Below are 12855 nucleotides of genomic sequence, written 5' to 3'. Positions count from 1 at the left end.
TTCTTCCATGTCTTTGGTGTAGGTAGGTTGATTAGATTTATTGGTTTACACTGTGCCTACTTTGCTGATGAGATTTACCTATTTGATTTTCCTCTACAATGTCTTCAATGATTCCAACAGGATGTGGAAATGATGTGGGTGTTTTGATGCTCTTCCAGATGATTTGATTTCATAGGCCTTCTTCTAATTATTGCCTTGGGCTTTCTAATCATTGTCTTAGGCCTTCTAATTAATGTCTTCAGCTTGATCCCCGGTACACCTACTAGCATCATAGTGCGCGGGTAGAAAGGGAACGAAACATTGAAACATTTTCAAAAATAGTATCCCAACATTTCCATCTCTCCGCCATGGGAGAGACGAAGGCTAGAGAGAGGAATTTGAGAAGCTATTGTTGTTGTGGTGGAGTAGTCGTTCTCAAAGTTGGATGTTGGTCTCCCCCGTGGGGCGATGGCTGGAGGCACTGGAGGGTCGGTTTTGATCATGAGGTTGACTTCATGTTAATAAAAGCGGATCGTTACAAGCTGAGAACGTTCTTTGCCCACCAAAACTTAAGGGGTTCAGACCTTTGCATCGCACTTTTTGCAATATTTGAACATCACAGCAACTATTTGTAATGTCAATGTGATTTCTCGATTTGTAATGGTTCTTCGCGAAATGCAAAGTTCGAAGTTTCTTATCGAACTCGGACCTCTCATGTGGGTAAACTCTACCCACATGAAATATATACCTTGTTTAAACTGCGTGAGCAAAGGGACTTTTTGGTCTTATTAAATTCTAGCAGGATAAACAAGGTACTATATTCTCGGTGGTGTAGTGGTCAAGGCGCTCGACTGGTAAACAGGAGGGCGTGGGTTCAATCCCAGCCGAGGTATGGAATACCTACCTCGGTGGTGTAGTGGTCAAGGCGCTCGCCTGGTAAACAGGAGGGCGTGGGTTCAATCCCAGCCGAGGTATGGAATACCTACCTCGGTGGTGTAGTGGTCAAGGCGCTACCTACCTCGGTGGTGTAGTGGTCAAGGCGCTACCTACCTCGGTGGTGTAGTGGTCAAGGCGCTACCTACCTCGGTGGTGTAGTGGTCAAGGCGCTACCTACCTCGGTGGTGTAGTGGTCAAGGCGCTACCTACCTCGGTGGTGTAGTGGTCAAGGCGCTACCTACCTCGGTGGTGTAGTGGTCAAGGCGCTACCTACCTCGGTGGTGTAGTGGTCAAGGCGCTACCTACCTCGGTGGTGTAGTGGTCAAGGCGCTACCTACCTCGGTGGTGTAGTGGTCAAGGCGCTACCTACCTCGGTGGTGTAGTGGTCAAGGCGCTACCTACCTCGGTGGTGTAGTGGTCAAGGCGCTACCTACCTCGGTGGTGTAGTGGTCAAGGCGCTACCTACCTCGGTGGTGTAGTGGTCAAGGCGCTACCTACCTCGGTGGTGTAGTGGTCAAGGCGCTACCTACCTCGGTGGTGTAGTGGTCAAGGCGCTACCTACCTCGGTGGTGTAGTGGTCAAGGCGCTACCTACCTCGGTGGTGTAGTGGTCAAGGCGCTACCTACCTCGGTGGTGTAGTGGTCAAGGCGCTACCTACCTCGGTGGTGTAGTGGTCAAGGCGCTCGCCTGGTAAACAGGAGGGCGTGGGTTCAATCCCAGCCGAGGTATGGAATACCTACCTCGGTGGTGTAGTGGTCAAGGCGCTCGCCTGGTAAACAGGAGGGCGTGGGTTCAATCCCAGCCGAGGTATGGAATACCTACCTCGGTGGTGTAGTGGTCAAGGCGCTACCTACCTCGGTGGTGTAGTGGTCAAGGCGCTACCTACCTCGGTGGTGTAGTGGTCAAGGCGCTACCTACCTCGGTGGTGTAGTGGTCAAGGCGCTACCTACCTCGGTGGTGTAGTGGTCAAGGCGCTACCTACCTCGGTGGTGTAGTGGTCAAGGCGCTACCTACCTCGGTGAGGAAATAGGTAGGTACAAATAGAAAATCTGTCCAAATCAATCATAATTTTATTAAGAATTTTGGCAAACATTTGAAACACCTAAAGGACATTTTTGCTCAAGAGATCTTAGACTCAAACGGACATGTTTGGAACTTTTTCTGGATAAATCCTACAGTTCACTAATTACTAGTACAATTTGTCAGTTTCTATGAATGAATGACTCAATCCATGTTATTTCGACTCGATCCGGTAATTGACCAAAAAAACAGTCGCAATAGCTCAGATTAGCAACTTGTAACAACAGTTCACATTTTTTGGCGACTTTGTACAAGAGATTTTTGACCACTCGTCCATTGGCTGAGGAGTCTAAATCTAAATGATAGGGTTCACATCACTTGACAGGGACTTTTCGTTGCTAATAATTAATAATAATAATAGACTCTTGAGTGGAAGGTAGCCACTAGGCGAGGTTAACGCCTTAGGCGTTCTCTTCCACCTAACCCTTAGAGCTCCATTATTATGTGGTCAAATTCTCAAATAAATGAGGATAAAATTCCATACCTCGGCTGGGATCGAATCCACGCCCTCCTGATTACCAGGCGAGCGTCTTGACCACTACGCCACCGAAGCATGTCATTTAGATTAGATTTCAGATTGGGATTTAGGGACAAATAAGTCATTTAGATTGGATTTTAGATTGGGATTTAGGACATTGACTTCGAATTTCAGTTACGTTAGGTACTGAAATTCTGGGGGGGGGACCTTCTTATCGAATCTGAAGAGATAAAAAACTAGGCCGATTGATTGATGATTAGGTATTTCCAATGATTTCGTTGACTTATGAAGACCTAAATCAATATTTACGATGAGATTTCACAGCCTTTGAAATGACGGGTCGAAATATTTCAACACTTCTCGGGTCGTTAGAAAGTAATTCGTTGAAATATTTGCAATCGAAAAACGAGTTTAGGTTTAACATAACACTAAGTATAACTGGTAAGGTCTTTAGTGACGAGGATTTTACCCTCTATTTGGCGACAAGTTACCCTCCTCCTCCTCCATCTCCACCTCCTCCTCCTCCTCCTCCTGCTCCACCTCCTCACATGAACCTCACCCTGCCCGAGTACACCTCGTAATTTATCTCATCCGTTTCCTTCTTTCCAGCCAATGGCAGCGTTGAAGTGAGTGTAGTAGATTCGGCCGCCTGGCAGGGGGGCAGCACGACCGTGGTCGCCCCAGAACTTGGCGCCAACAGCACGACCTCCTCTCTAAACACATCTAGTGTGGAGCAATGTTCAACGCCACCACACTCCACGCCCAGCTCCCGATGTGACACCCCGCCCCACCATCGCATGCCCATCCCGTAGTATGCCTCTCATCAGATGGGCGAGAAGAGACACAGTACTTCCCATTTAGGTGCTGGGTCAACACGAGAACAACAGAAAGTAATTCGTTGAAATATTTGCAATCGAAAAACGAGTTTAGGTTTAACATAACACTAAGTATAACTGGTAAGGTCTTTAGTGACGAGGATTTTACCCTCTATTTGGCGACAAGTTACCCTCCTCCTCCTCCATCTCCACCTCCTCCTCCTCCTCCTCCTGCTCCACCTCCTCACATGAACCTCACCCTGCCCGAGTACACCTCGTAATTTATCTCATCCGTTTCCTTCTTTCCAGCCAATGGCAGCGTTGAAGTGAGTGTAGTAGATTCGGCCGCCTGGCAGGGGGGCAGCACGACCGTGGTCGCCCCAGAACTTGGCGCCAACAGCACGACCTCCTCTCTAAACACATCTAGTGTGGAGCAATGTTCAACGCCACCACACTCCACGCCCAGCTCCCGATGTGACACCCCGCCCCACCATCCCACGATACAACCCAAGCGAAATGTGGGCGGGAGACGACCCATCAAAGAAAAAGGGGTAAGACCCACTTTGGCCTATATACCCATGGTTAGAGCTCATCACCTCGGTGTATATGGCACACTGAGGAAAAAAAATTGGACCGATTGCAATACTTTAATAGATCAGTTGCGCTTACTTGGGTGTGACGTCACGGCATATGCTCCCGTAGGCGATGACGTCATAATTCATGACTCCCGCTTCGTTTATTTGTGCGCAAGCGTTTCTGCGCATTTTGACGTTAAGTCTGACGTCACAACTCTTTGAACTTTTTAATTAGAACGGCAATTAAAAATTGAATTTTCGACCTTTTAAAATTACTTTTTCGGAGTTTTGACCTCAGATTTGGATTTTTCACAACTTTTTACGTAGGAATCGACCTTTTATTAATAATATTTTCCCAAATGCAACTCCTCCATTACTAGTATAGCTCGTTATACTGTAGTAATAGAAAGTAAAAACAGCGATAGGGTGCCACAAGTTGAAGGACTCTATTATTGGGCTACTTCCTCTGATTTAGGTTGTTGGAATGCTATATTATAGTGTCGAGCTTCCCGATAAAGAGTTCAATATTAGAGTGCCGGAACTCAGTCACTCGATTGGGCTTCCGGCACCCTAGTTTTTTTTCCAGTACAGTTGGAACTTACGTATCGACTTTTTACTTTCCTTATCCTATAGGAAGGAAAGTAATGTAATCGGGTCAAAATTTCGATGGTCGATTTTAAGTGCGAAAACACGTTTTGAGGTCCCTAGAGCCAAAATCCAAATTCAGCCATTGGTCCGTGTGTGTGTCTGTCTGTAAACAAAATATCTCGAGAACGGTAAGAGCTAGAGACTTGAAATTTGGTATAGATGTCAAATGTGACAAGGATGCGACACGAAACTTTTGATTAGGATCGGTGCAACGGTTGGCGGCATTTTAGCGCTTTTTGGCGGTTTTTGGTGTAATTTAACAATATCTCGGGAACGGTATGAGCTAGAGACTTGAAATTTGGTATGTAGTTCACAAATGTGACAAGGATGCAACTCAAAACGTTTGGTTGACATAGGTGCTGCGGTTGGCGGTATTTTGACCTTTTTTTGGTGGTTTTCAGCTATTCCGACTAAACGGTTAGAGATATTATAAAATTTTAGGGTATAAGAACAAGAACACCCAAATAATAAGCATCATTTATTAGGATAAGAAAATTCGTGTGATGTTCACACCAGATTTTTTTTTTTTTATTTCTATTAGGGAGATATTTATTTGGCGGACTCATTTTTTTCTAACATCTTGTCTCATTTTCTCTCCTGCAGATTTCTCTAGAAGAGGAGAAGCGACGTGAAGTGAGAAGGATTATCTTTTGTTATAATCTTCTTGTATGCAATTTATTTTCTAATGTACTTAAGCAAATCTTCTCTTGCCTTTAAAATATTTTTTTTCTTTTTCCAAGCAATCAACCCATCTTTGTTCAGGCTCAAATGAAAATCAGTTACGGCCTAATCTTATTTTCATTGGACAAAGTATCTTTTTTCGGGGCATGTATTTGATTTCGTAAGAGACGCATGGATCATACCAATGAATTACTCATGGTAAGTACCTACCTATTCGATTCCCATTATCGAAAGAAAAAAAAAAATGCTCACGACTTTCGACTTTTTTCGACTGGGACTAATTCGTAGATTCGTGGAAGCTTAACCCACCTTTTAGGGTCTGTTTGTCCCTTCACCTAATCCTCTGAGTGGCTTTTTGTGTACGGAGGTAATGTCAGCTTCCATGGCTCACTGCACTCGCCTTGCACGCGGGAGACACGGGTTCGATTCCCGGCGGGGTCAAGAAATTTGTATCATACAAATGATTGATTCCGTGACTGGATGTCCGCGACATTGCGACCGGTGCCAGCATGGTAGGTAAACATTGGACTTTCTCGTGAGGAAAATGAGTAGCTATGACATATAAATGCGCATAGCGACCGGTGCCAGCATGGTAGGTAAACATTGGACGTGAGGAAAATGAGTAGCTATGACATATAAATGCGCATAGCGACCGGTGCCAGCATGGTAGGTAAATATTGGATGTTAGGATTATTGAGATATTGGGAAAAATCCTACAATGCTCCAGTGAGCACCAAAGTTGTGATATAATAACACAAAGAAACTGCATTTTATGTACGGAGGTAAGCTCCTAGACTGGGAATACTAAATGATGACTACGGGACGGGCATGCTAGGACACAGTATAATATTCGCTATTCATCCAAGAGTGACGATCTATGTAGGTTACCCAAACACAGGCAAATTCCTATTACTTATAGTCTATAATGATTATCTCAACATCTTTCCTGTACACTGGAGATCTAACTTCATCTCTGAGCTAATATGAACGACTTTTCAAGGACTAAATGCATCCGTAAAGTAGTTATCAGTTTAGCACATTATATGTTTGTAGGAGGAATGTCGCATAGCTCACATTGTAAACCTCTATCCAGAGGCAAACATAGGCGACGCCGTCGATCGACGAAATGAAGCTATGTTGTCGAGGCAGTGTACGGTTTCAGGCGACGTCGTTCGACGGAGTCGAATATGTGTGGACACCGACAGCTTTACACATAAATTGAGATCTCTTAGGCCAGCCTAGTTAGCTTAGTTGGTAGTGCGTCTGCCTTGTAAGCGCTAGGCCGCGGGTTCGATTCCCGCCCGGGGCGGATTTTATCCTGACGGGATATTGTTCGTTCTCGGAACGGCTGGCTTTCTCCTATCCTGTCTTCCTTCTCTCATCGATTTCGGGACGATAAGACCATAACAATTACAGTTTCCTCTGTCAAACCTCTTAAAAAAATTAGATCTCTTTGATTGGTGTGGGTAAAGGGGTTTTTTTTCCAGTCCTATCTCGGCAGAATAAACCGAACGTGAAAATTTCGATTTTTTTAATATATTTCTGTTCCTGGCTGTTTTTCTAATATATTTCCATTCCTGTTTTTCCAGGAAACCGAAGGTCTCGCCCAGAAGAAAGTCCTGCTGTCCGAGGAGGTGGCTCAGCTCCGCGCCGAAGTTCAACAACTAGAGCTTCTCCTAGAATCCCACCAGATGTCGTGTCGTATGTCCCGCGTATCCCCAGTCACCGGCGTAGATGAGAACGCACCCAACCAGTCGTTCTTGGAACAGGAGAAGGTGACCGTCGGGGGAGTGACGATCAGTATCAAGTCTGAGCCGGGGACCCAAGTGCACCCAGAGTGTGGGCCGGTCAACAATACGAACAACAAGCGAGTCGCGCTAGGTGAGTTTTGGCAACTTTTGAAAGATTGACGTTTTTGTTCAACTTTGAAAGATTGACGCCTTTGTTCAACTTTGAAAGATTTACGCCTTTGTTCAACTTTGGAAGATTTACGCGTTTGTTCAACTTTGAAAGATTTACGCGTTTGTTCAACTTTGAAAGATTTACGCGTTTGTTCAACTTTGAAAGATTTACGCCTTTGTTCAACTTTGAAAGATTTACGCGTTTGTTCAACTTTGAAAGATTTACGCGTTTGTTCAACTTTAAAAGATTGACGCCTTTTTTTAACTTTGAAAGATTTACGCCTTTGTTCAACATTGAAAGATTTACGCCTTTGTTCAACTTTGAAAGATTGACGCCTTTGTTCAACTTTGAAAGATTGACGCGTTTGTTCAACTTTGAAAGATTGACGCCTTTTTTCAACTTTGAAAGATTTACACCTTTGTTCAACTTTGAAAGATTTACGCCTTTGTTCAGCTTTGAAAGATTTACGCCTTTGTTCAACTTTGAAAGATTTACGCCTTTGTTCAACTTTGAAAGATTGACGCCTTTTTTCAACTTTGAAAGATTTACGCCTTTGTTCAACTTTGGAAGATTTACGCCTTTGTTTTCTGAAAGATTTGGCATCTTTTCTGAAAGATTCACGCCCGCCTTTATAGTCCTTTATAGAAAGATATTCAAACAAAAGTCAGTCCATTTTTGGGCCTTTCTCTGAGTAGTCTGAGTCTCCACTATTATCTGCCAAGATCTTCGGTGATGGGGTTTCACTCTTCATTTGGCCACAAGCTGCCCGCCTTCTCACAGCTGAGAGGGACCGAGAAAATCTTAACCATCCGGATACTAACTACGCACAACGTTGCTTGAACATAACTGTTTTATTGGAAATTGATAGACTGGTTCCGAATAGGTACTAACTACGCACAACGTTGCTTGAACATAACTGTTTTATTGGAAATTGATAGACTGGTATCACTATTAATGACACAAAGGAGTTCTCCCAGCCAGCCTAGTTAGCTTAGTTGGTAGTGCGTCTGCTTTGTAAGCGATAGGCCGCGGGTTCGATTCCCGCCCGGGGCGGATTTTATCCTGATGGGATAATGTTCGTTCTCGGAACGGCTGGCTTTCTCCTATCCTGTCTTCCTTCTCTCTTCGATTTCGGGACGATAAGACCTTAGCAGTTACAGTTCCCTCTGTCAAACCTCTTAAAAAAAAAAAAAAAAAAAAAAAAAGGAGTTCTCATGCGGCGATACTTACCAATATTTCCTCTGAATGAGATAAGGTACACCTAATATCTTTCATAATAAATAATTAGGTAGGTACATATATAACAGTCCTGTACATAAGTGGTGTATAAACTTAGCTAATTAATAATGTGTGTTACATAAATTATTGTTTGCAAATAAATCTTTCCGTTAATCTTCGTAGCAAGGTCCTAGTAGGAATTGTAGATATGTGTGCTTAGGTCCTATGTAGATCTGTTTTTTTTTTCAGGGATGGAGAAATTCTTCAACATCAAATGCAGAACTTCAGGGAAGATACCAGACGCTGTAGTTTTAGTAACCACAGTGAGGGCACTCAAGATGCATGGTGGAGGGCCCTCAGTGGTGTCGGGACAACCACTCAAACCTGAGTATACTGAGGTAAGTACTTCAACAGAACACCAGGGCTGTATTAAGGGGAGAGGACAGTTTTCTCCTATACTGTAAGCTAGACTCCCAATATTTGGAGCATCCACCAGTCACTATGCTTATATATTATACATAGTAGGGTTGGGACATCGAGACGAAAACATCGATGTTCGATACATCGATGTTTTTAAACTTCGATATATCGAGTATCCGATGTATCGTAATCAAAAACATCGATGTTCGATATTATCGGGATTTCGATGTTTTTCGGATTTTCGGTATTATATGGTCCTTTCCGCGTAAATTCCGTATGGGAAATTTTAAGTTCGAGGGATTTTTTTTGGAAACTGAGAAAAAAAAATCCCACTTCATGAGGAACCACAGACATCGAACATCGAAAAATAAAACATCGATGTTCGATGTTTCCATCGAAAGAAAAACATCGATGTTGACATCGATGTTTTTGTTCCGATGTATCGATGTTTTCAAAACATCGATGTCGATGTCCCAACCCTACTCTGCCTTTCACACATGCTTTCATAAAAAAATCTTACTAATGATTCTATTTTCTATTTGTTTCCAGGTAACAACAACCGCCCACGCCCTAACTCTCTCCCCGTCTCCTCCTCCCCCTATCTAAACCACGCCTCCTCCGTCTCCAAGCACCAATCAGAATCAAGAACCGGAGGCCCCGCCCCCCTCATCTCGGACATTGCGGGTATTCCGATCAGCACGCCATCTACCGGAATTGTTTTCAACTTCGAATCTCTCATGGAGGGCGGCTCAGGAATGACACCACTGGCAAACCCCATCGTACCATCGTGTTCCTCACAACAGAGAGGTGATTGTGCCACGAGCCCCGATGCGGTCAATAGTTCCTATCTTCCTTCTCTTTTCGATTTCGGGACGATAAGACATTATAGTAGCTACAGTTCCCTCTACCAAACCTCTTCAAAAAAAGCGCCCCGCGAGCATACCTACAAGAAGTGCCTACTTTGTACAGAGCCCTGGAACAATAAAAAATAAGTAATAATTTAATTCCACTCACATCACACAAGTGTGTGGGATGTGTGTGTTTCATTATTTTAATTTCGGTAGGTCTCTTTACCATACGTACTATAGGGGACCTATAGGGGGAGAGAGAAGGAAGAGAGGAGGTTTGGGATTGCTTCAATTAAACTCAAACTAAACTCTAGTCTCACTGCAAGATGCACATCACATGCCTCCATAATATGAAACATAGTAACATACTTTTTTCACGAATTATTTTTAAAAATTCCTAAAGGGTTGGGGGGGGTGCTCCGTAGAGTTTACAGCAGTTGCTTGGTGCTCCGCGGCCAAAAAAAGATTGAGAACCACTGCTCTATAATATGAAACATAGTAACATACTTTTTTTAGAGGTTTGATAGAGGGAACTGTAACTGCTAAGGTCTTATCGTCCCGAAAGCGAAGAGAGAACGAAGACAGGATAGGAAAAAGCCAGCCGTTCCGAGGACGAACCTTATCTGTTCAGAATAAATTCCGTCCCGGGCGGAAATCGAACCCGCGGCCTAGCGCTTACAAAGCAGACGCGCTACCTACCAAGCTAACTAGGCTGGCAATAATATTTCTAGCTTCGTTTGTTGCTCTCCCTTCCCTGGGGCCTAGGTTTATAGTTTCATGTCAGAGTGGTTGTTAACTTATGAGTATGCTCGAACAGTCTCTGAACGTCTTTAGCAGTTAAAATAAGATTGTAGGCCCAGTAATAGTTCTCATGCGGCGATACTTACCAATATTTCCTCTGAATGAGATAAGGTACACCTAATATACTTTCATAAATAAATAATTAGGTAGGTACATATGATACCAGTCCTGTACATAAAGTGTGTAAACTTAGCTCATAATAATGTGTGTACATAAATTTATTGTTTTGCAAATAAATCTTTCCGTAATCTCGTAGCAAGGTCCTATGTAGAATTGTAGATATGTGTGCTTAGGTCCTATGTAGATCTGTATGCTTAGGTCCTATGTAGATATGTATGCTTAGGATAGGATATAGATATAGGATGTGTGTTGAGCAAATAATGTGTGTAGGTACCTATATTCTATACATCTATACCTACATAGGATCTGAATATTATACCTATAGAATCCGAGTAGCTATATGCAGATAAGATTAAAATAACCTCATTGCATCCTGGCTTGTATTTAGCCATTTAGTTTAGCCTTGCTCTGTGTGAGGTAACACAAAAGAGAAATTAATACACAATATTTTACATTGATCCTATTTCATTAACATTTATTCACCAAATGTTAAGGCCCGTTTACACGCTATGTCTTATCGTACGTTTTGTCTGAAGGACAAATCCTATCAGCTGAAACTTAGTGTGTAAACGGGCCTTTAGCCATCCTAAACGAGCTGAGCAGTCTAAGCACCAAACCATTATTTTAGAATTTTAATCTAATTTGTATGATGCAACTTGCAAGTGGCGAAAAATTGACTCATCAATTTCCACACTTGTAAACAAAACTTGAGAAAAACGGAAAATTTTGGTAATTTTTTCCTCTCGCATACCAATATTCACTTAAAATGGGACTTCCAATGCAATAAAGAAGTCGATCGACATTTGGCCACTTATTCAGAATCACCAATCATTAGAATTGTATGATGCAACTTGCAAGTGGCGAAAAATTGACTTATCAATTTCCACACTTGTAAACAAAACTTGAGAAAAACGGAAAATTTGGTATTTTTTTCCTCTCGCATAGGTACCAATATTTACTTAAAATTGGACTTTCAATGCAATAAAGAAGTCGATCGACATTTGGCCGCTTAGCTCATTCAGAATCACCAACATTCCAATACCAAAATCGGACCGGAAACGAAACTTTCCAACACTGCAGTATACTTTGTATACTATGGGGAAGGAATGAAGAAACTTTATCCTATTGCTTTAATTTAAACCTACAGACTGTTTTATTCAAGAGTTAAACTTGAACCAAGTTCAAGCCCAAATCTTGATCCCAGCCATTATCTGTATTTCATCAAACTATAATTGCTCCAAAACCCCTCCATTGCTATTGCTTTTTCCTTGTGGGATCTTCAGTCCAAAATTAGAAATTAACACCCATAAGGGAGAATACTTGAGATCAATTGGGACCCAGACCAATTTATATCGAAAATTTGCTCAAATTCAATATTTTTTCCTTATATAGGGTGTTTCAAAGGTCTTGCAGAAAACTTCAAGGACGTACATATTTCAATTGATCCAGTGGACCAATCGTTCGAAAATGTTTCCTTCCCCTTTTGAAAGCTGTTTAAGCCAACACTGCAGTATACTTTGTATACTATGGGGAAGGAATGAAGAAACTTTATCCTATTGCTTTTTCCTTGTGGGATCTTCAGTCCAAAGTTAGAAATTAACACCCATAAGGGAGAATACTTGAGATCAATTTATATCGAAAAATTGCTCAAATTCAATATTTTTTCCTTATACAGGGTGTTTCAAAGGTCTTGCAGAAAACTTCAAGGACGTACATATTTCAATTAGGCTATTGCTTTTTCCTTGTGGGATCTTCAGTCCAAAATTAGAAATTAACACCCATAAGGGAGAATACTTGAGATCAATTGGGACCCAGATCAATTTATATCGAAAAATTGCTCAAATTCAATATTTTTTCCTTATACAAGGTGTTTCAAAGGTCTTGCAGAAAACTTTAAGGACGTACATATTTCAATGGTCAATAGCAAACGCATGTTATCCCTGTGACAGGAGGAATGCTGTTAGACCTGTCCAGTCTCTGCCATTGGAGAAATACTGCTAAAGTGCCACCAACCCTTGTCCCCCAATCTAATCATATTGTTTTGAGAGGAATGCTGCTAGAGTGCTACCTTGGAAGAACTTTAGCAGAGTACGGTACCACGCTGGCAGCATTCCTCTCGTGAAATTATTTCAAGCAATCCAACATATTAATACAAGTTGTATAATGTTAAGTGTGTATTTAGAAATTCTAAAAGAGACCTCTATTCTGTCTTTGATCTTTTTTCCTTCTCGTTTTGTATTAGACATTCTAAACTATAAAACCTTCTATCCTTATTTTGTCCGTCGAAAGCAAACGTTCAATTAATCCTGATCATATTGAAATCAGGCTGTACAGTTTTACTTAGGTAGTTTGTT

At 42.2% G+C, this 12855-nt stretch overlaps 1 protein-coding gene across 1 annotated transcript; it reads left to right on the top strand.

The window, feature by feature from the left end:
- Nucleotides 1-3575: 3575 nt before the first annotated feature.
- LOC103516967 (transcription factor kayak-like) lies at nt 3576-12610 on the top strand (the record flags this gene model as incomplete). Its single annotated transcript, XM_008481964.2, is given in 6 exon segments — nt 3576-3839; nt 5115-5163; nt 5323-5390; nt 6782-7073; nt 9282-9565; nt 12418-12610. Coding segments are annotated over 6 exon segments (987 nt in total), but the record flags the coding sequence as incomplete, so codon positions are not given.
- Between the last annotated feature and the right edge of the window lie 245 nt (nt 12611-12855).

This window comes from Diaphorina citri, unplaced genomic scaffold, assembly GCF_000475195.1.
Source record: "Diaphorina citri unplaced genomic scaffold, Diaci psyllid genome assembly version 1.1 scaffold54, whole genome shotgun sequence".
NCBI lineage: Eukaryota > Metazoa > Arthropoda > Insecta > Hemiptera > Psyllidae > Diaphorina > Diaphorina citri.
This window is presented reverse-complemented; position numbering and strand designations above follow the sequence as displayed.